The 23,798-nt window shown below is 50.4% G+C and overlaps 1 protein-coding gene across 1 annotated transcript in view; it reads left to right on the top strand.

Annotated features, from left to right (window-relative positions):
* The window catches only part of PDGFRB (platelet derived growth factor receptor beta), a 132,238-nt gene that overhangs the window by 72,201 nt on the left and 36,239 nt on the right, over positions 1-23,798 (top strand). Inside the window, exon 7 of the mRNA XM_081318166.1 lies at positions 23,564-23,756. Within this exon, the coding sequence (XP_081174292.1) occupies positions 23,564-23,756 (193 nt within the window). The remainder of the gene's footprint in view (positions 1-23,563; positions 23,757-23,798) is intronic.

The raw sequence follows: 23,798 nt of genomic DNA, 5'->3' as shown, positions 1-23,798 counted from the left end.
ACCCTTGTCCAGGTCCAGGGGGTGCCCTTATCCAATAATCTATGTAGTGGTTCTGCAATTGTAGCCTTATGGGGAAGGAAGGCGTGATAGAAATTTAATAGCCCCAAAAACGCCTGGAGTTCTTGTTTGTTCTTGGGGCTGGGGGCTGATTGAATAGCTTTAAGTTTGTCGTTGGTAGGATGGATGCCCTGGGCGTCGATTTTGTACCCGAGGAATTCCGTAGAGGGAACTCCTATGGAACACTTTTCTCTTTTTAGTTTAAACCCGGCTGTTCTGAACCGCTCTAGCACAGCTGACAATCTGTCAGCTAGAATGGCTTCTGTTTCCCCGGCGATGAGCACATCGTCAAAGTAAGGGCAAACCCCGGGGATCCCCTTTAAGGTTCTTTCCATGATGCTTTGAAATATGCCCGGGGCTGCCGAAATGCCGAATTGCAGTCTTGTCACTTTAAATGATCCGCGGTGTGTGACAATTGTCTGGGCGACCGCGGTGTCATCGGTCACAGGCAATTGCAAGTACGCCTGCGTGAGGTCTAATTTTGCAAAAATGGCGCCGGAGCGGATGGAGGCGAGGACGTCTCTCACCGCTGGAATGGGGTAAGAGTGAGCGTTGAGCGCTAGGTTTAGGGTCGCTTTATAATCAGCGCACAATCTAATTTGCCCATTAGGTTTTACAGGGGTTACGATGGGGGTTTCCCAGCTGCCCCCGTCAGTAGGTTCTAAGACTCCTAGCTTGACAAGGCGTTCCAGCTCGTCCTCAATTTTTTGTTTGAGGGCGAAGAGAACCCTCCTGGCCCTAATTTTGACAGGTTGTATGGCGGGGTTTAGGTTAAGGGCGATGGGAGGACCTGTATATTTGCCCAATGAACCATCGAAGACGTCTGCATATTTTCTGCAGATGGCTTCGAGGGTTGAAGTTTGCACCGCGTTGACGCCAGTAATGGCAATGCCTAAGGGGCTAAACCAATTTAACCCTATTAAATTCGTGCAATCCCCTTGGGTGACTATTACCTCTAGGGGCCCCTTGAATTTTTTATACTCTACCCACACTTTGGCTTTACCCTTAAGCTGTATAGGTGTTTTCTGGTAGTCCGCTAGCTGCACTTGCGGGGGTTCTAACAGTATTGCTTTTTTACTGTGCCTGCAGATTTCCCTGTACGTTTTAAACGAAATTAGGGTTACTGCTGATCCTGAGTCCACCTCCATGTCACAGTAGACTCCCTGAAGCTTTGTTTTAATTTTTACCTTAGGACTCAAGTGGTGCACCCTGTCTACCGCCTCCACTAACCCTTCTGGGGACATTCCCTTACTGGCTCGGGTGGTGCTCGTACCTGGGGGGTTAGCCTCCACTTCATGCAGGTTGTTGCGGGGACGGCTTCGGCAGACGGGTTTAATGTGGCCAGTCTTACCACAATTGTGGCATTTTGCGCTCCGGAACCGGCAGTTGGCCCGGGCATGGTTGCCCCCGCAGCTGGCACAGTTGTTGCGTTGTTCTCTTTGAGCTGGAATGAAATTTCTAGGTTTAGGACGGTCATTGTTGTCACTCCGTCTGTTTTGCCTTCTCTCCATCCGGCGTTGTAATGCGTCGGTGTCTGTCAGATCTATGGATTCTTCGTCACTGAAGGACGCTTCGTCCTGATGGACACTTCCTTGGGGTTCGGCCGTAGTTCGGGCAAGGGTTCTCCTGTGATTGTCTTCATACGCCAAGATCTCCCGGGAGTCCTCGGCGAGAGTCATATCAGGTTTAGACGTGATTTTTTTCTTGAGGCGTTCGTCCCTTAGCCCGATGACCACTTGGTCCCGGATCCGATCTTCCAGGTCAGGGAAGTTGCAGCTCCGCGCGGCGTGCCGGACTCCTGCGATGAAGTCGTTCGCAGCTTCATCCGGCCGCTGTCTTCGCTGGGCAAACTGTACCCGCCAGTACAGTTCCGAGCGGGCCGGCATGTAGTGTTTGTTGAGCCGGTCTATGAGCTCGGTGTATGGGACCTCGGTGATCGGCACGGGGCTGAATAGCCCTACAGCAGCATCGTAAACTGGTGGACCGCTGATGTAGAGGAGCGCTGCGGCTTTGGCTCTGTCGTCCGTGATTTTACTGATGAGGAGGAATCCCTCGACCTGCCCCAGATGCGACTCCCATCGCTCGGGGTGGTGGGTGTCAAACTCCCTCACTCGTCCGAAATTGGCCATGCTGTCTGGGTCCGGTGGTCCGCTTCGCGATGGAAGTTAAAACTTCCAGTGACTAGCTCTGCCGGCCTGGAACTCTCTTCCTGGCCGTGACTTCAGCTCTGGGAAGCGGATCCCATCCTCGTCGCCAGTGAAGTGGCTGACAGACCACTCAAGACAGCTGGTAACTTCAACAGGTTTATTAGAACAGAGCAACTAATAACAGAGACGTTCGGCTTTTTATAGTCTGTAACCGGCTGGCTGGTCCAATCAGCGGCCGGTCTTTTCCCGCTTTGCTTTCCGCTCCAATCAGCTTCGCGGAGCGTCTGACAGCTCGGTTCCTCGTGGCTGGGCGGCTTTGTATTGTTCTGACAGCTGAGAGCTGTCAGCCGGTTGCGCCTGCGTATTGTCGGGAGTTTTGACAGCTGTCAAAACTCCCGCGTGTTCGGCTGTCAACGCTTTACCTCAAGTTATAGTTTTAGTGAATTGGAGTCAACACATTAAGATAGAACTATTTACATACAATACAGTCCGGTCAGCGGTGGCCGTAGCAGTTCGGGCGGACTACCAACTTATTAACTTTCTATCTGCCTCCTTTCTCCCCTTTGGACTGGGATGGACCTGGGCACAAGCCACAGTGGGAGAGTGGCTTGTTCTACATCGGCCATCCCATAGAGGTGGGAGCTCTATGGGACATGCCCCACCCAGGGTGTATATTTTGGACCATCCTCGGGAGCGGATTCGCGACCCGTCGTGAGAGGACGGGTTGTGGTCTGCTCCTGGGAGCACCCAACCGAGTGGCAGTAAGTTGGTTGATGGGCCAAATGTTCACTCCTTACCCTTCGATCCTCCTATTGGACCTTTCAACTACGAGACTGCCTTCCCTGGACTTTTTCGGACCTCATGTATCGATATTCCAGCACGGACTTGTTCACCCTCAGGGGTGCCTCCCTCTCCTGGGTGCGTCCCGCCTTCTTTGCCACTCCCAGTCTCGATGAAGGGCCCAATTATTGGGACCCTGAGAGATGGCCAGGCAAGGGCAGGGGCCTTCAATATAAATTTAATAGGAGGCCCCTGGTTAATTTTTAGTGAAATTTTTTATGGGGTTAGGGAGAGGGGTGGGAGTGGGTGGTGGCTGTTTGACTATGGGGGGTGGTCATACAACCGTGGTTCAGGCCAGGCCGGGGTCTGATCGCGTAGGGGGAGAGCGGGGTCTGGTTACATCCGGGGCTCGGGAGCGGGTCGTGGGACTACCGATTCCCACGACATTGGGGAATGGCAGCAGGCGCATGGACAGAGGGCCGTATCGTTATCGGGAGGGCCGTCTCCGCTATTTACAAGCGGTGAGGCGCTCCAACCCTCTGTTTCTTCCCCCAGGTCCCAGGAGCGAGGATGTGCAGCCTCCTGAGCTCCGGCTGGTGTATCTGAATGCCAGGTCCGTGACTAATAAAGCTCCCCTTGTGCGGGATTTGGTTGAGGGTGAGCATGCGGACCTGGCTTGCATCACGGAGACCTGGTTGGGTCCAGAGGGTGGGGTCCCTTTGGTTGATCTTTGCCCACCAGATTTCTGAGTGCTACACTGGCCTCGGGCTCAAGGTAGGGGCGGGGGAGTGGCGGTAGCTATTAGGGAGACCTTATGTCCGCGGGAGACCACCGTTCCTCAGATAGTCGGGTGTGAGTCTCTCTTTTTGAGGTTTGGTCCGGGGGCACAGTTGGGCTTGCTGCTGGTGTACGTTTCGCCTAGTCGCATAGCGGCAGCCCTGCCTGAGCTACTCGATGTCCTCTCTGGGTTGGTGATTGAGTTCCCCAAACTTATAGTTTTGGGTAACTTCAATCTACCATCCCTGGGAGGGTCATCTGAGTTAGCTCGGGAGTTCATGGCTTCCATGATGGCCATGGACCTGACACAGGTAATTTCTGAACCAACTCATGAGGGAGGCCACACCCTTGACCTGTTTTTTTTATCTGGATGGTGGTTTGATGATCTTGGTGGGGGCTCTCCATTTATTATGCCCCTGTCATGGACCGATCATTACCTCCTGCGGCTGGTCTTCCGTCTTGCCACCCCCCGCCGTGGGGATGCGGAACCAACTAGATGGTACCGCCCCAGGTGCTTAATGGACCCTGATGGGTTCCAGGCAGCGCTGGGGTCCCCACCTGCCTCCGTTGCTCACAGCTCGGCGGATGCCTTAGTGGAAGCCTGGGAAAGGGCAGCCACTGAGGCACTTGACCGAGTTGTACCCTTGCGGCCCCTGACCCGGTGCAGATCCCAACGAGCTCCATGGTTCTCCGCGGAGCTCCGGGAGATGAAGCATCGGAAACGGGGCCTAGAGAGCTGTTGGAGGTCCAGCCGATCCGAACCCGACCGGTTGCGACTAAGAACCTATATTAGGTCTTATCTCGCAGCGATGAGGGCGGCGAGGTGCAATTACTTCTCTGCCCTCATCGCCTCCGCAGATAATCGCCCGGCCGCCCTGTTTAGGGTGACTCGCTCCCTCCTTAACCAGGAGGTGAGGGAGGATCCCTTGCAGGGTCGTGCCGAGGAGTTTGGTCAACATCTGTCGGATAAAATCGCTCGGATTCGGACCGGTTTGGACTCCAACTGGGCAGAGTCCGACGATCAGGACACGGGCGGTCTTGTCAATGTTATCTGGGAGGAGTTTGATTCTGTGACCCCTGAGGAAGTGGACAGGATTATGGGGAGGTTGAGCTCCACCACATGTTTATTGGACCTGTGCCCTTCTTGGCTGGCTTATGCAGCTAGGGAGAGGACACGAGGCTGGTTCCAGGCAGTTATATCTGCTTCTTTGAGCGAGGGTAATTTCCCTACCGTCTTGAAGGAGGCGGTGGTGAGACCTCTCCTCAAGAAGCCTGCCTTGGACCCAGCTGTGTTAAACAACTTTTGTCCAGTCTCCAACCTTCGCTTTCTTGCGAAGGTTGTTGAGAGTGTGGTGGCGCATCAGCTCCCTCTGGTTCTGGATGAAGCGGATTATCTAGACCCGTACCAATCGGGTTTCAGGCCCGGGCACAGCACGGAGACGGCATTGGTCGCTCTGGTGAATGATCTCTGGAGGGCCCGGGACAGGGGATATTCCTCTGTCCTAGTCCTATTAGACCTCTCGGCGGCTTTCGATACCATCGACCATGGTATCCTGCTGCGGCGTCTCAGAGGATTGGGAGCGGGAGGCACAGTTCTTCGGTGGTTCTCCTCCTATCTCCTGGGACGCTCGCAGTCGGTGTTGGCAGGGGGGCAGAGGTCGACCCCAAGGGCTCTCGTTTGTGGAGTTCCTCAGGGGTCGGTCCTCTCGCCTCTCCTGTTCAACATCTACATGAAACCGCTGGGTGAGATCATTCGTGGTTTTGGAGTTGGGTATCATCAATATGCTGATGATACCCAACTTTTCATTTCGACCCCAAACCACCCCAGTGATGCCCTCTCTGTGATGTCCCGTTGCCTGGAGGCGGTTCGGGTCTGGATGGGGAGGAACAGACTTCAGCTCAACCCTGACAAGACTGAGTGGCTGTACATTCCGGCATCCCGGGACACTCAAAATGTTCCATCTCTTTCTATGGGGAGGTGAGTTTTTGCCCCCCGTGGATAGGGCTCGCAACTTGGGAGTCCTCCTAGATTCACGGCTTACTCTAGAAGATCATATAGTAGCCGTGACTAGGGGGGCTTTCGCTCAGGTTCGCCTGGTGCGTCATTTGCGGCCCTACCTGGACCGGGATGCCCTGTGTACGGTCACTCATGCGCTCGTGACCTCTCGTCTGGACTACTGCAATGCTCTTTACATGGGGCTTCCCTTGAAGACCAGTCGGAGGCTCCAACTGGTGCAGAATGCGGCCGCGAGAGTTGTCTTGGGAGTTTCCCGGTACTCCCATGTTACACCTTTGCTCCGCGAGCTGCATTGGTTACCAGTTGTCTTCCGGGTGAGGTTCAAGGTCTTGGTGATGGTTTTTAAGTCCTTACATGGCATGGGTCCGGAATACCTCGGGGACCACCTGCTGCCGGCGTCGACTCCCCTCCGCCCTGTGCGTTCCCACAGAGAGGGCCTCCTAAGGGTGCCTCCGGTCAGAGAATGCCGGCTGGTGGCCCCCAGGGGGAGGGCCTTCTCTGTGGGCGCCCCGGCTTTATGGAACCAACTGCCGGTTGAGCTCCGGATGGCACCGGATCTTCGCTCCTTCTGGCGCAGGTTAAAGACCGATCTATTCGAACAAGCTGGCCTGGCCTGATGGGGGAATGTCAGGGTTTTAATGCTTTTATATTTTGATTGTTTTAATTGGGCAATAATTTAATCTTCTTTTTAAATTTTGTATTTGTATTTATATGCCCTGTTCACTGCCCTGAGTCCTTCGGGAGAAGGGCGGTATAAAAATTCAATAAAACTAAACTAAAAACTGAAAATTACAAGGCACCCCTGTTGCAGTGTTATATTTTGCTCAAGATGTCAGCTTTTTTTCTGGAAAAATCATAGATTGCATGGCACAGGTGGCTTTTTTTAAAAAAAATCTAAACTTGGATTGTGTTCCAGACACTGGTTTTCTTTCACAAAACTTTATGCAATAGATATGCCAAGCTTCAACCCAAATTGCTCACAAAAAGAGCAAAACAATATTTTCCTTATTAGTTGCCTGATACTTTTGTTCATTCAGAAACAGTGAAAAATATTTTCTTGCAAAGTTTCTCAAAATGACTCTTCTTTATGTTGAAGGGAACTAAAATAAATCAAGGAATTCCTAGACCAGGGGTAGGCAACCTCGGCTCTTTTATGACTCATGGACTTCCTGGCTGGCTCAGGAATTCTGCGAGTTGAAGTCCATGAGTCATAAAAGTGCTGAGGTTGCCTACCCCTGTCCTAGACAAAAGCCTGGTTTTGACATGAGAGGATTAACTTGGTGATTAGCCGATGTCATCACTGCAGTTGCCTAAAATCTTGATGCATTTTAGCTATTTCCATAATGAGGAACTTCTGTTTCAAAGCAGTTGCTCTCTCTGAAACAAGCAAACCATCAAAAGTAGCAATTTTGCAGATCAGTTTGCCCCCTGCTAAAGAGCAGGGGAATTTTTTTTCCTAGACTCCAAGAAAGAAAACAGATGTTACAGGTTGTCTAATACAATCTAACCCTGGATTAATCCAACACTGTAGGGAGGAGGTGACAAAAAGGATCCTCAAACTTGCTGTGCTTTATATCTCATTGAAAAAGAAGGTAGTCTGGCAGTACACTACAAAGTTATTTTTGTTCTGTGACTAGTTAGAATAAGACTTTGAAAAGAAGCTATCATTCTGGGAATGGTTTGATCCTGTTGCTCCTGAGGAAGTGGACAGGATACTAGGGAGTATGCATGTATGTGTGCAAGCACATGTGTTATAGACCCATGTCTCTCCTGGTTTGTGAAGGTTTCCTGGGAGGCAACAGGTGGATGGACTCTGGCAGTGATTCATGCGTCCTTACAGGAGCTGGTACTGCCCCAGCACTTTAAGGAGGCTGTGGTCTGCCCTCTTCTCAAGAAGGGATTGTTAAAGATAAAATGTATTGTAAAACTTTTCAATAAAAAAAAGAAGCCATTGCTGGGGGGCAGGGCCAGCTGTCAGAGCAAGTATACCCCTCCCTTGGGAATGAAAGTAATGTGTTACTACAAACAACAGTCAAGCTTCTTTACTAAGGAAGAGAAGCATATGATTCAAACTTATGTTTAAAAACATAAAGCCAGCCTTTCTTTGGGAAGAAAATAAAAAACACTCCGAGATGTTGCTTCACTACTGATGGAAGGAAAGATACCTAATTTAGCACCCAACTCTCGGAAAGCATACATTTAAGATATCAAAGGATTTACAGGGCATTAAAAGGGAACTTCACGCAAGTCTCTACCCACGCAGAAATCGTCTCTGGTGGTCAAAGAGTGAACTTCACAGAAGTCTCAAGCTGATAAACCAGGATCGTGAGAAACTAGTTCAAAACTGTGCGGAGAACCCACTGAAGGAGATGGCTGAGTCCAAAGTGTCGCATTGTTCGCAGGTATCATCCCAGCAATCACACGCGGTTCCCCCTCACACCTCTAAAAAAGCTTCACCCCTTTGTTATAACTCGCCACAATCTCAGGCGCATTCCAGCATATCACAACAACCTTCCATCTCAGGCGCCTCCCATCAATCCAAAGCATCTTCTCATCATAGCCATGCTTCCCGAGTCTCCAGAGCAGAGAGTCTGGCTGCTCAATTTGGGCAAGCACAAATCGATGCCGCAGAGACAACCACATTCTATGCATTGCAAGGGAAGAGCAACTGATAAAGGAAGAAATGGCTAAACGAAAGGCAGAAAGGGCCAAAGCTCAGGCCAGGCTTGAGTTTCTGCAATGAGTACAGGAGGCGGCAGAAAAAGCGACAAGAGTTGCAGCCCTACAGGCGGAGGCGGAGGGCACTGCCTTCGCACACAATTGGGAAGGACTAGAAGTATAAAATCTGCATGACCATGTGCAGGTCTACATTGACCAGCGCGTGATACGACATGAGTAGACAGGAGTGCCATGGTCAACCACAAATCTACTAAGACCAAGTAGACAGGAGGGAGAATCTCAACCATCAGATGTCCAAATCAGTCAGAGAGCCAACATCGCACCATCTGGATCACGAAACCTTCCCTCCAGAGCTGTGCAATTGACCCCACCAAACCAAACCACAAATGGTAATCGGATGGGTCCATTTGCAACAACATCGACTCCGCAGCAGGAGAGCAGACAAGGCACCGTAATTCCTGAGCTCAATGCAACGGCACAGGAATTCCGGCCAAACCCTCAAGGCCCCTCATATGCACCATGGCAAGTTACCCTCAGCAGGCAGCATGCTGAAGAAAATCACCAGCCAGCCCTGGCACATGCCCCTGCTCTTGGGAGCAATGCACCACTTCCACCTAACTACACCCCCTACGCAGCACCAATGTACCCTTCAACATCCGGTGGAAGAAGGCAGGATATAGCATCCAGAGGTGTGCAACAATTCTCTGACAAATTGGGGAAGGTGTACTTATTTTGGAAGGAAATTTTCAAGCACACCCTCCACAACAACAGGTTGGACCCAACCAAAGAGATCAAGCTTATGATGCCATGGCTGGGACCAAAATCTGCAAAGTTAGTGGAGAACATCTACGTATCCCAATTAGGTGACCCACACATTGCACTTCAGCAAGCCTGGGAAATGCTCAATAAGCACTATGGGGCACCCGCATTGAGACAGTCCTCATTCTTAAATTGTCTCTATGAATTCTCTGACATCAACATCAATTATCCTAGCCAGATTTGGGAATTCTCCAATTTACTTAAAACAGCTCCGGGCAGCACAACAAAATCCCACCATGCTGGGACTTGTCTGTCTTGACCAGTTCAAGATGCAAAGGACTATCATCCAAAAACTACCAAGGCAGTTGAAGGACAAATGGTTCAATGAATCCAAGTCCTACAAGAAACAAGACTCTAGCAAACCTCCCCCCTTTTCTGTTTTTGCAGAGTGTGTTTCCTGCCAATCAGACCGGTACCCTTACCACATCAGCAACAATGAAAAATATTTTCCATTGGCCAAAAGGACCAGTCAGAATTCTGGCGCAACCAAGGGTCTGTCCCAAACCACAAAGGGCAAAAACTCTTATTTCCGTACACAAGACAGAGATCACAACCTGCCCAAAGAAGACTTTAGACAAGCAACTGCCGAGGAAAACTCAAGCTGAACCTCTGCAATCAGATAAAGGCCTGACTTGTCCAATTCATAAATCTTCACACTCTCTGAATAAGTGTAGAGAATTTGGAAAGAAGTCCATGGATGAATGAAAGTCCCTGGTCAGAGTGTACAAATTATGCCTCAAGTGCTGTGAGTCTACAGAACACATGGCCAAAAATTGCGCAGTGAAGGTGGAGTGCTACCTATGCAAGAGTGGCAAGCACCTGGGGACCTTGCATACAAACTCTAAACAGCCATAAAAAGCAACCTCGACCCCTCCTATGACAAAGGAGTTTCAAGGTGGCTCCAAAGACCACTCAGAAACAGTCAAGGTCCACTGTACGGCAATATGTGGTGACTCACCATCCCCTCGTTCATGCGCTCACATCTGTTTGGCTAAAGTCTACCCCAACAGATGCCTGGAAGAAGCCGTAAAGATGTAATAGATATACAAAGCACTAACACAATAGCTAAGTCAGAATTCTTCAACCTCTTTAATGTTCCAACTGAGGAAACGTTTTACAAAGTATTGATGTGCACTGTGCCCCAGAGCACAGCAGGGAGGAAAGCCTATGGACTGTGCATAGAGTCGTTAGATGGAAGCTCATGGTTCCGACTGCCACCAGTGACAAAATGGGACTCCATACCAAACGACTGCAATCAAATTCCAACACCAGAGGTGGCAAGACTTATACCTCACCGTTGCACATCGCGGATCACATCCCTCCCCTAGATACCGAGGCCGAAATTCTACTTATGTTGGGACAAGATGCCCCCGACTCCTATGCCTATCAGAATATAGTCAGAAGCCCATCAGGCAGCCCAATTGCCCTTAAGATGGACCTTGGATGGATCATCGCAGGAAGGGTCTGTGTCGATTGGCTGCAAGCCCCAACCCAAGCATACGTCGCAGCGACTTTCGTTCTCAGTAATGGGAGAGCATCCCACATGAAACCATGCCAAGAACACTTTACGCTTTCGACAACCAAACCCATTTTAGGAGAGATAGTGTTCCAAACCAGCAAAAACGACAATGACATGGCCTTGTCGATAGAGAACAAAGAATTTCTAGAGCTTAAGGATAACGAATTCCTGCAGGATACCACAGGGAGTTGGGTAGCCCCACTACCTTTCCATCTACCCAGACAGTGCCTGCCTAACAATCATGAGCAAGCTCTCCCTTGGCCTCAACAGTCTGAGGAGAATCATGAACAAAAAGCCCGAAATGAAAGCTTATCTAGTAGAGTTCATGGAAAAGATGTTCCAGAGCAGACACACAGAGCCTGCCCCACCACTAAATAAAGATGAAGAATGCTGGTATCTACCATTCTTTGGAGTGTACCACCCACAAAAGCCAGGCCAGGTAAGAGTAGTCTTCAATGCCATTGCACAGTACCAAGGCATCTCTTTGAACAAAGTCCTTCTCACAAGGCCTGACCTCATCAACAGTCTGCTTGGAGTGCTCATCTGCTTCAGAAAGGAAGCTGTGGCAGTCATGGCTGACATCCAGCAAATGTTTTATTTGTTCTACATCAGGCAAGATCATCGCAATTACATGCGCTTCTTGTGGTTCAGCGGTGACCAACACAGCCAGCAGATAACAGAATACAGAATGCGAGTGCACATTTTTGGAGACGGCTCTTCCCCCACAATTGTTAACTACGGCCTGCAACACACCGCCCGTATGGGTGAAGCTGAACATGGTGCAGATGCCAGATACTTCATAGAATGGGATTTCTATGTTGATGACAGCCTAAAATCTGTACCCACTCCAGCAGAAGCTATAGACCTACTAAAAAGGACACGCCAGATGTTAGTGGCAGCTAACCTTAGGCTGCACAAAATTGCATCCAACAGTGAAGAAGTGTTGGCAGCCTTCAATCCTGAAGACCATGCTAAAGGTGTACAGAACCTCAACTTTGGCACAGACGATCCTCACATCCATCATAGTCTCGGTTTGTGTTGGGACTTGAAGAAGGACGTCTTCAATTTTAGAACCCCGGCAAGAGACAACACTTTCACAAGAAGAGGAGTCTTGTCAACAGTAAACAGCTTGTTCGACCCTCTATGTTTTCCTGCACCCATAACAGTCCAAGGGAAGCTTCATCTGCGCTCACTCTCCCAACACGTCACGGACTGGGACAAGCCGCTTCCACCAGAGCACAAGCAAGAGTGGGAAATATGACACAGATCCGTAAGTTGTCTCCAAAGTGTCTGTATACAGCGCACGTATGTTCCCATTTCACTTGCCACTGCAATGAAAAAAAAGCTGCACGTGTTCTCAGACGCTTCAACAAAGGCAATAGCAGCTGTAGGATACATCAAAGTCTACATCGGGGAGAGCTACGTCGGTTTCATCATGGGAAAGGCAAAACTAACACCACTACAAAGTCACACCGTACCCAGGTTAGAACTCTGTGGTGCCGTTTTAGCCGTAGAAATAGCAGATCTGATAACAAAAGCGATGGACCTTGAGTTACAATCCACCACCTTCTACATAGACAGCAAGGTGGTATTAGGCTACATCCACAACTGAAGCAGACGCTTCTACATCTACGTAAGTAATAGAGTAGAAAGAATCATAAGATCTTCAAATCCTGAACAGTGGCGATATGTGCCAACAGATGAGAATCCAGTGGACCAAGCTACATGGTCTATTCCAGCACCACAGATGCCAGACTCAGTCTGGCTAAAGGGTCCTGAATTCTTGGCTCATCCAGACAGCCAGATCAAGATAATGACATTCGACCTCAGGTACCCAGCAGGTCACTCAAACAGAATGAGAAAATGAACGTTTGCTTGTCAACAAGGATTGGCTCGCTTGGAACTCTTTTCCAGATGGAAACCTCTTGTAGTGGGCATAGCACTTCGGCGGCGCCCTGGTAGCAGCGGTGATGGCGGCGGCGGCGTCTGTAGCGGCGCTCCGGCAATGGCAGCGGCCCCGATGGCTCGGCGGGGGTGTTGGCCAACCCGCCTTCTCCTCTGCCTGTTCCGCATGCTCCAGATGGCCTGGCATCCCCATTGTTCCTGGTGGCCCCGAAAGTTCCTGGGTTAGCCGGTTAACCCCGGTGGAGCCCAGTGGAGCCCAGTGGATCCTGGTTATTCTGGAGGATCCTGGAAGATCTACGCTCTCCATCGCACCTGTTGTCATCCGGTTGGTGCTGCTGGATTTTGAGGGCGCTCCGGGGAAACCAGTAGACTTGGGGGAATCAGACTTTATTGATCACACTCTGGAAGGCCCCAATGACTATAGAACTGAGGGCCTATGGAGTTGTGGTCAGGTACAACCCCCTGGAATGGCGGAGCAGCGGGGGACCTCGCCGTTAGCTGACCAGACTATGATGGCTTGCCCTTTACACATCATCCCCAAAGGACTCAGAGGACCCTGGGTATTAGCCACCGTGAGAGGGTGGCTTGAACTTACATCTGCTGCCCCTAGAGGTGAGAGCTCTATGGGGCATGCTATATCCAGAGTGGTTGTTTCAGACCACCATCCCCCCCCCCCCGGGAATTGGCTCTGCGGCCGTCGTGAGAGGGTTTACCCAGCTGAGTGGCAGCGGCTGGGCGGAGGTCTGGGACACCTATTTATCCTCTGTTAGACCCTCCTTATTGACTGACTATCAACTATGGACTGCCTTCTATTTGGACTACTCCTTATGCCTCTCCTTAAATATTCTTGCACGGACTTGCTCGCCCTCAGGGGTGCTCCCCCTTCCTGGGTGCGACCCGCCTTTCTAGCCGCTTATGATCTCGAGGAAGGGCCCATTTATTGGGACCCTGAGAGATGGCTGGGCACGGGTAGGGGCCTTCGACGGAAACCCAAAAAGAGGCCCCTGGTTAGCTTTCTTTCTAAATTTTTCAGGGGGTTAGGGAGGGGGGAGGGTACTCCTTTTGGTTGTTTGGACAAGGGGGGCAGTCCAACAACCTCTGTTCAGGCCAGTGCCAAGGTAGATCGCGGGGGGGAGGAGCGGGGGTCGGTTGCCTCTGGGGCCCCAGGGCTGGTCGTGGGAATACCTATTCCCACGACGTTAGGGAATGGCAGCAGGTGTAGGAGCAGAGGGCCGTATCGATCTCAGGGAAGGCCTCTCTGCTGCTTACAAGCGGTGAGGCACTCCGACCCTCTGGCTCCGCCCCGAGGTCCCGGGAGTGAGGAAGTGCAGCCTCCTGAGCTCCGGCTGGTGTACTTGAATGCCAGGTCTGTCGCCAATAAAGCTCCTCTCGTCCGCGACTTGGTCGAGGGTGAGCAGGCGGACCTGGCTTGCATCACGGAGACTTGGTTGGGCCCAGAGGGCGGGATTCCTCTGGTTGACCTCTGCCCACCAGGTTTCCGGGTGCTACACCGGCCTCGGGCTCAGGGTAGGGGCGGGGGTGTGGCTGTTGTCATGAGGGAGACCTTGTGTCCGCGGGAGGCCACCGTTCCCCAGATAGTCGGGTGTGAGTCTCTCTTTTTGAGATGCGGCCCTGGTGCACAGTTGGGCTTGCTGCTGGTGTACCTTTCGCCTAGTCACACAGCAGCAGCCCTGCCTGAGCTTCTCGATGTCCTCTCTGGGTTGGTGATTGAGTTCCCGAAATTCATAGTTTTGGGGGACTTCAATCTACCATCGCTGGGAGGATCATCTGAGTTGGCTCGGGAGTTCATGGCTTCCATGACGGCCATGGACCTGACGCAAGTAATTTCGGGACCGACTCATGAGGGAGGCCACACCCTTGACCTAGTTTTCTTATCTGGACGGTGGTTAGATGATCTTGGTGGGGGCTCCCCAATTGTTATGCCCCTGTCATGGACCGATCATCATCTCCTGCGGCTGGTCTTCCATTTTGCCACCCCCCACCGTGGGTGTGTGGAACCAATTAAATGGTACCGCCCCAGACGCTTAATGGATCCCCAGAGGTTCCAGGCGGCGCTGGGGTCCCCACCTGCCTCCCTTGCTCACAGCTCGGCAGATGCCTTAGTGGAAGCCTGGGAAAGGGCAGCCACTGAGGCGCTTGACCGAGTTGTACCCCTGCGGCCCCTGACCCGGTGCAGATCCCGTCGAGCTCCATGGTTCTCCATGGAGCTCCGGGAGATGAAGCATCGGAGACGGGGCCTAGAGAGCGGTTGGAGATCCAGCCAATCCGAATCCGACCGATTGCGACTAAGAGCCTATACTAGGTCTTATCTCGCTGCGATAAGGGAGGCGAGGTCTAACCACTTCGCTACCCTTATCGCGTCCGCAGATAATCGCCCGGCCGCCCTGTTTAGGGTGACTCGCTCCCTCCTGAATCAAGAGGTGAGGGAAGAACCCTTGCAAGGTCGTGCCAAGGAGTTTAACCAACATCTGTCGGACAAAATCGCTCGGATTCGGACCGGTCTGGACTCTGACTGGGCAGAGTCTGGCAATCAGGACGCGGGCGGTCTTGTCGATATTACCTGGGAGGAGTTTGATTCTGTGACTCCGGAGGAAGTGGACAGGATCATGGGGAGGCTGAGCTCCACCACATGTTTATTGGACCCGTGCCCTTCCTGGCTGGTTTATGCAGCCCGGGAGAGGACACGCAGCTGGTTCCAGGCAGTTATATCGGCTTCTTTGAACGAGGGTAGCTTCCCCGCCGTCTTGAAAGAGGCGGTGGTGAGGCCTCTCCTCAAGAAGCCTGCCTTGGACCCAGCTGTATTGAACAACTTTCGTCCCGTCTCCAACCTTCGCTTTCTTGCGAAGGTTGTTGAGAGTGTGGTGGCGCATCAGCTCCCTCTGGTCCTGGATGAAGCGGATTATCTAGACCCGTACCAATCGGGTTTCAGGCCCGGGCACAGCACGGAGACGGCATTGGTCGCGCTGGTGAATGATCTCTGGAGGGCTCGGGACAGGGGACATTCCTCTGTTCTAGTCCTATTAGACCTCTCAGCGGCTTTCGATACCATCGACCATGGTATCTTGCTGCGGCGTCTCAGGGGATTGGGAGTGGGAGGCACGGTCTTACAGTGGTTCTCCTCCTATCTCCAGGGACGTTCGCAGTCGGTGTTGGCAGGAGGGCAGAGGTCGACCGCGAGGTCTCTCGTTTGTGGAGTTCCTCAGGGGTCGGTCCTCTCGCCTCTCCTGTTCAACATCTATATGAAACCGCTGGGTGAGATCATTCATGGTTTTGGAGTTGGGTATCATCAGTATGCTGATGATACCCAGCTTTTCCTTTCGACCCCAAACCACCCCAGTGATGCCCTCAACGTGATGTCCCGTTGCCTGGAGGCGGTTCGGGTCTGGATGGGGAGGAACAGACTTCAACTCAACCCCGACAAGACTGAGTGGCTTTGCATACCTTCATCCCGGGTTGATTCGGATATTCCACCTCTTTCTATGGGGGGTGAATTATTACCCCCCGTAGATAGGGCTCGCAACTTGGGAGTCCTCCTAGATTCACGGCTCACCTTGGAAGACCACATAGGGGCTGTGACTAGGGGGGCTTTCGCCCAGGTTCGCCTGGTGCGCCAGTTGCGGCCCTATCTTAGCCGGGATGATCTATGCACGGTCACTCACGCGCTCGTGACCTCTCGACTAGACTACTGCAACGCTCTCTACATGGGGCTGCCCTTGAGGACCACCCAGAAGCTCCAACTGGTACAGAATGCAGCCGCGAGAGTTGTTCTGGGAGTCTCCCGATACTCCCATGTCACACCTCTGCTCCGTGAGCTGCATTGGTTACCAGTTGTCTTCCGGGTGAGATTCAAGGTACTAGTAATGGTGTTCAAAGCCCTACATGGCAGGGGTCCGGAGTACCTTAGGGAACACCTGCGCCCGATCTTCGCTCCTTTCGCCGCGAGCTAAAAACATACTTTTTTGAACAAGCTGGCCTGGCCTGATGAGGGGACTGGGGGGGTCTGTTATTGTCATTTTATTGGGGTTTTAAGATGTATTTTTAATATGGGCATGTATTTAATTATTTTTTTTAACTTTTGTAATCCTGTATTTTTATTCTTGCCCTGTTCACCGCCCTGAGTCCTTCGGGAGAAGGGCGGTATAGAAATATTATTAAATTAAATTAAATTAAATAGCAGTGATTGTTCATTTCCTGCATCGGGAGATGGGTTTCCCAGACAGCTGTCTCCAAGCCTAGAGAGGGATTTTTTGAAGTGTGCAGCAGGATACATACCTAATGGAATTTGAATGTCTGGAAGCTAAAAAGACTGTCCCAAAGTCTAGTTTTTGAACCCGTTTTTGGATAGTCATAATTTACTCCGAGTAGGAGGGCATCTAGTTAAGGCTGAAATAGCTTCAGATATCAAGCACCCTACCATCCTTCCCGCCTGTCAACATGTCACACACCTGTTGGTCCAATACTACCACAAAACCGTCCGCCATCAAGGCAGACACTTCACAGAGGGTGCCATCAGAGCAGCTGGCCTCTGGATCATGGGAGCCAAAAGATGCACCGCCACCGTTTTGTACAGATATCTGCATTTCCGTAAACAACAAGGTGCAACACAACACCAGTTGATGGTTGAACTGCCACCCGAACGCCTCATTCCAGGACCACCATTTACCAACGTAGGCCTAGATGTATTTGGGCCTTGGTCCATTTCTGCCCGTCAGACCAGAGGTGGTCAAGCCAACAGCAAACGTTGGGCCCTACTTTTCATGTGTCTCAGCATTCGAGCTGTCCACATTGAAGTAATTTAATCTATGGACACTTCTTGTTTCATCAACGCTTTAAGAAGGTTCCAAGGTTACAGAAGCCGAGTTAAAGTTTTTAGATCTCACCGTGGAACTAACTTTGTAGGGTCCTGCAAGGAACTGCATATTGATGAAGGCATTTGTCCCAATTCAGAAATTGACAAGTACCTAAAAGCCCAAAATTGTGTTTGGACATTCAATCTTCCCCATGCATCTCATATGGGATGAGTGTGGGAGCGCATAATTGGCATAGCCTGCAAAATCCTGGACACTATGTTGACAAAGATACCCAAGCTGATGCATGAGGTCCTCACTACCTTCATGGCAGAAGTAGCAGCTATCATCAATGCTCGAGCTTTGGTTCCAGTTTCTTTGGATCCTGAAAATCCAACCATTCTTACCCCAGCCACCTTGACTGGCCATCCCCATTGGGAAACTTCGTTCCCAAAGACATGTACAAACAGCAATGGAGACAAGTTCAACTGCTGGCCAACACCTTCTGGAAGCACTGGAAGCAAGAATACTTGTCTACCTTTCAAGATCGCTGCAAGTGGAAGACAAAGAGCCCAACCTAGAAGTAGGAGAACTTGTCTTGCTGAGAGACAAGAATGCCCATCAGAACTCTTGGCCCATGGGACTTGTGCACCAGGTCCTACACAGCTCTGATGGACTAGTTCATCAAGTTGAAGTCCAGATCGTGAAGCCACAAGAGTCAGGTCGCAACTCACAGACTCTCGTTAAATGGCTTTACACCAGACCAATCACCGGCCTGATCCTGTTGCTAAACAAGACCGAACTTGAAGATTGAACTTTGAACTATGCATATTGTGTCTACCTCATGATTGCATTGTTTGATGTTATGTCTCTGTTTATCTCAGTTATAGTTATGCATGCTTTGTAGTTGGATCATAATTGGATGTTTTGATGCTATGTTTTGCTTATTCTAGTTAATGGTTAGTTAGTAGCAGAAATTGTATATTTCCAAGTGGGGACTGTGCTCTACCAGTATATATTGAGCTGGTCCATTATTATAGCTAGTTTAGGAATTAAGAACTGTGTTAGTGTATTTAGCATTTAGAGTTAATGCTGTTTCCTTAAGAGATGGCTTCTGGGAAATGTAGTCTAGTTGTTAGTTAGTCCTATAGCTTATCTAGTCAGTGGGAAGAGCTTCAAAGTTTATTGCAGGACATCCTGGCTATGTGCCAGGTTGTAAAAGCCTTTGTTTTAATCACCTTTGTGCACGCTCCAAATAGCATCCATAACAATGCTTAGCAATGCTTAGCTGAGATGGAGAAAACCGCGGTCTGGAATCTAGAACTACAAAGCATTTTAGTTCTGGAGCCAGAACACATATCATAAAGCTGTCTAAGGTACAAAGGGACAACTTAGAAGCTTTTAGTTCTATAGAATCCTTTGTGTCTACTTTTTATCTGAAAACCACCACATTTATTTTTTAAATCTTTACTTTTTTACTTTTTTCTTCAAATATGGTGGGAATGATCATCTAATGCCATCTAGTGGTGAAATTGAGAATTATATCCAGCTTCCCCTGATTGGAGTTAACTCAGATTAAAATTTGGCTGTATGCCCAGACATTGCTTATCTGAAGGTCCTTGAAAACTTTGCCTGAGAAAGAAAGATCTCCTTTGGTTTGCCTGGTTTTACAAGGTAGACTATAATTATAAATACGACCATATATTGGAGCCATCCAACTCCCCTGGATTATAAATACAGCTTGGTTTGGAACTGTTATAATCCACAGCCACTCGGTCTTGGAGGGGTTAAGCCTGAGCCTGTTCCTTCCCATCCAGACCCGCACTGCCTCCAGGCACCGGGACATCACGTCAAGGGCATCACTGGGTTGGCTCGGGGTAGAGATAAACAACTGGGTATAATCCACATATTGGTGATACCTCATCCCAAAGCCATGGATGAACTTACCCAGTGGCTTCATATAGATGTTAAACAGGAAGGGGGAGAAAACCAACCCCTGAGGTACCCCACAGGAAAGGGGCCTCAGGGTAGATCTCTGCCCCCCTGCCACTACAAACTGCGAATGGCCCGAGAGGTAGGAGGAGAACCACTGTAAAACAGTGCCTCCCACTCCCAACCCCTCGAGCTGTTGCAGCAGGATACCATGGTTGATGGTATCAAAAGCTGCTGAGAGGTCAAGTAGGACCAGGACAGAGGAGCAACCCCTGTCCCAGGCCCGCCAGAGATCATCTACCAGTGCGACCAATGCCGTTTCTGGGACAATAGTTATTTAATGAGGCCGGGTCCAGAGCAGGCTTCTTGAGGAGGGGCCTCACCACCGCCTCTTTTAAGGCAGAGGGGAAGACACCCTCTGTCAATGAAGCATTAACAACTGCCTGGAGCCAGCCTCCTGTCACCTCCCCAGCAGCCAAAACTAGCCAAGAGGGACATGGGTCCAATAAACAGGTTGTAGCGCTCAGTTGACACATAATCCTGTCCACATCATCCAAAGACACAGGGTCAAACTCAGCCCAAATGGTATAACCAAGACCTGCCCTTTCCACTCCACCAGATTCCGCCCAGTCGGAGTCCAAACCAGTCCGGATCTGAGCGATTTTGTCCTGCAGATACTGTATAAATTCCTCAACCCTACCTTGCAAGGGGTCATCCCTCGGTCACTGATTAAGCAGTGAGCGGGTCACTCTAAACAAGGCAGCTGGGTGGTTATCTGCGGACGCAATGAGAGTGGAAAAGTAAACACGCTTTGCTGCTTCCATCGCCACTAGGTAAGACTTAAAATAAGTTCTTAGCTGTGTTCGATCAGATTCGGATCTGCTGGACCTCCAACAGCTCTCTAGGCATCTTTTCCGGTGCTTCATCTTTTGGAGTCCCTTGGTAAACCAGGGGGACACCCGGGATCTACGATGGGTCAGAGGCTGCAAAGGCACAACTCGATCCAAGGCCCCAGCAGCAGCCCTCTCCCAGGCTTCCACTAGGGCCTTGGCAGTGTCGTGGGCAAGGGAAGCAGGAAATGTCCCAAGCTCAGTCTGGAACCTCTCAGGGTCCATCAAGCACCTGGGGTGGAACCATCTAGTCGGTTCCACCTCCCAGTGGCGGGGGGTGGCGTACTGAAAGTCTAGCTGGAGAAGGAAATGATCAGACCATGACAGGGGTTGGATGGTTAAATCTCCCCTACCCAGACCATTAATCCACTGCCCAGAGATAAAAACCAGGTTGAGTGTGTGCCCTCCATTATGAGTCGGGTCCTGAATTATTTGAGTCAGGTCCATGGCCGTCATGGAGGACATGAACTCCCGGGCCAACTCAGATGCCTCACCCATGGAAGGCAGATTTAAGTCCCCCAGAACTATGAGCCTGGGGAACTCAATCGCCAACCCGGACAAGACATTGAGAAGTTTGGCAGGGCCACTGACACGCAGCTGGGAGACAGGTACATAATCAATAGGCCCAACTGAATTCCAGGACCCCACTTCAAAAGGAGAGACTCACACCCGCCTATCTGAGGGATAGTGGCCACTTGCGGACAAAGACTCTCCGTAATAATAACTGCCACCCCCCCACCCCTACCCTGGGCCCGTGGCTGGTGAAGCACCCGGAAGCCTGGTGGGCATAATTCCGAGAGGGGGACACCCCCCTCTTGGCCCAACCAGGTCTCCGTGATGCATGCCAGGTCCACGTTCTCCTCAATGAGATCATGTATGAGGGGAGCCTTGTTCACCACGGACCTGGCATTGAAATAAACCAGCCTAAGCCCAAGGTCCTGCAATCCTATGCCCCCAGGGGAGCGAGAAGAGCAATGAGGGTGGGAACAGGCAACCGCTTGAAGACAGCGGTGGTCCATTCCCCAATTACAATAGAGCCCTCTGCTCCCACACTCTCTGCCTCTCCCAATCACCATCAAAATAGGAAGACCCTCCTTACTCAGAGCTGAGTCCACCCCCAAATCCCTACTCCCCCCACGACCATCTGATGGTCTGGACTGCTGTCCGGGTCGAACTCCCCCAAGTTCATTCCGGATCCCTTGGGCCTCCCCCCTCCCAGATCCCCTTAAAATTTTATTTAAAAATCTCAGTAAAAATCCCCTCAAACTCCTCTTTGCAGCATGCCATCTCTCAGGGTCCCACAACCCGTCATCAAGAAAGATCTTCTGCAAAACAGATGGATACTCCTGCGAGAGGGGGGAATCTCACAGCGAGTAAAGTTCTTCTAAGGTATACGCTGGCATATAAAGGGAGATGGTAACGGTAACATCGGGCAATGGAGGGTGCCAATAGATGGAATTGATGAAAAGTTGAAAAGTTCAGAAAAGTTCAGTCGGCCAGTGGCAGGTCCCAAAGCCACAATCATGATGATAATGGAATAATCAACGGTGGCAACAGCAAAAGCCATAATGAGGTAGAGAGGACAAGTCCAGAAGAAGGGGGAAGGAGGCAGCCTGATGACAATGCCGATGGACCCAAAACAACGGGTTGAGGCACGATGACAGGGACAGCTGTGACCTCCGTGGCAGCAAGGAGAAGGAACAGCAGCAGCGGCAGACCCCACAGCCACAACCATAGTGCCACCAGGTCCACCACGCTCATGGAGCCAACTCTTTGAGCGGTAGGGGGGGAAACACAATATCGAAGCCCCCTTCCCCCCTGCCATAACCCAGGTCTCACAATAAAGCAAACAAGCACGAGCAGAGCCCAAATTCTGACTCAAATTCACTCGGGATCCAGCTCCGCTCGGCACAACAAAGGCTTGACCTCTCAATGGCTTTTGATACCGTCGACCATAGTATCCTTCTGGGGCGGCTTCAGGGGTTCGGAGTGGAGGGCCTGTGCTATCCTGGTTCACCTCCTTCCTCTGTGGCCACTCAGTCAATGTTAATAGGAGGCAAGAGATCCAACCCTCACCCACTGCTTTGCGGGGCCCAGCAGGACTTGGTACTCTCTCTGCTCCTATTCAACATCTACATGAAGCTGTTGGGTGAGATCATCCATCACCATGGACTGAGATATGATCAATATGCTGACGATACTCAGCTGTATGTCTCAGCCTGTGTGTGAGTTAAGTGATGCCATGACATCTCTCTCGCAGTGCCTGGAGGCTGTTGGGGCTGAATGGGGAGCAACGGTTGAAACTGAACCTTGGCAAGACCAAGTGGCTCTGGGTTTGGGGTTCTTTGGCCCATGGAGAATTGCCACCTTTGGTCTTGGATGGGGGGACACTACCCCAAACAGACCCTGTGCATAATCTGGAGGGTACTCCTGGACTTGCGTCTCCTACTCGAAAGGCAGGTGGTAGTCATGACCAGGAGGGCCTTTGCACAACTGTGGATTGTGTGCCAGTTATGCCCTTTCCTGGACCAACAATCCCTGCTCATGGTCATTCATGCCTCGGTCAATTCCCGTCTTGACCATTGCAACACACTACATGGAGCTGCCCTCAAGAGCATCTGGAAGTTCCAATTGGTGCAAAACGAAGCAGTCCACATGGTTTTGTGCAGACCTAATCTGGCACTTTTAATTTAATTTTTTTCATTTTAAAAAAAGCTTGATTGCATCGAGGTTAAGTCCAGGTTATAACTTTTTTCATACTGATGCAAGTTGACAATCAGGAAGTCATTTCCTCCTTGAGTACCTTTCTCTGAATTCATCCCTAATTCTGTTCATAAAAAGGCAGGTTCTTTAATTAATTGTTTTATTTTGGGATTAACATTTTATTAATTTAAGTAGGCAATTTTTAAGCTTGACTTGCTTTACTGAATTACACCCAAATATCTCAGAGTAGTTGGCAAAAAATCTTGATTAGGATTTGACTTCAAGGATGCCATCTAAAATAATAAAATCTGGGTTACAGTTTTTATAAATTAGAACAGTAATGTTAAGATTCAAGTTGAAGTTCTTTCTTTAAAACCCATAGTTTTATGCTGCTTATTAAAATAGTCCATTTGTGCTAAAACAGGGAGCCACTTAACTATCCACATCATTAACTCACATTGTGATACAAAATAATAAGAATAATAATATAGATCCATTTGTGTCTTTTCAATTCACCCTTTCTGACCCAGAGCATGGCTTTGTGACTTTCCACACTGATCTGAATGAGACCGTATTTGCAGAACTGCACAAAAGTCACACCTTTTCGGTACAGATCGAAGCCTATCCAAATCCAACCATCATCTGGTTTCAGAATAAGAAGCCCCTGACTTCTGAGAGCAACAGTGATTTCACCATCAATAGCAGGAATTTGTCAGAAACCAGGTAAACTTTCATCTCAACATTTTAGTACATGCAGCATTAAGC

This window comes from Vipera berus (genome assembly GCF_964194415.1).
Source record: "Vipera berus genome assembly, chromosome: 2".
Lineage (NCBI taxonomy): Eukaryota > Metazoa > Chordata > Lepidosauria > Squamata > Viperidae > Vipera > Vipera berus.
The sequence above is the reverse complement of the archived record's forward strand: the minus strand, read 5'-3'. Positions and strand labels throughout refer to the sequence as shown.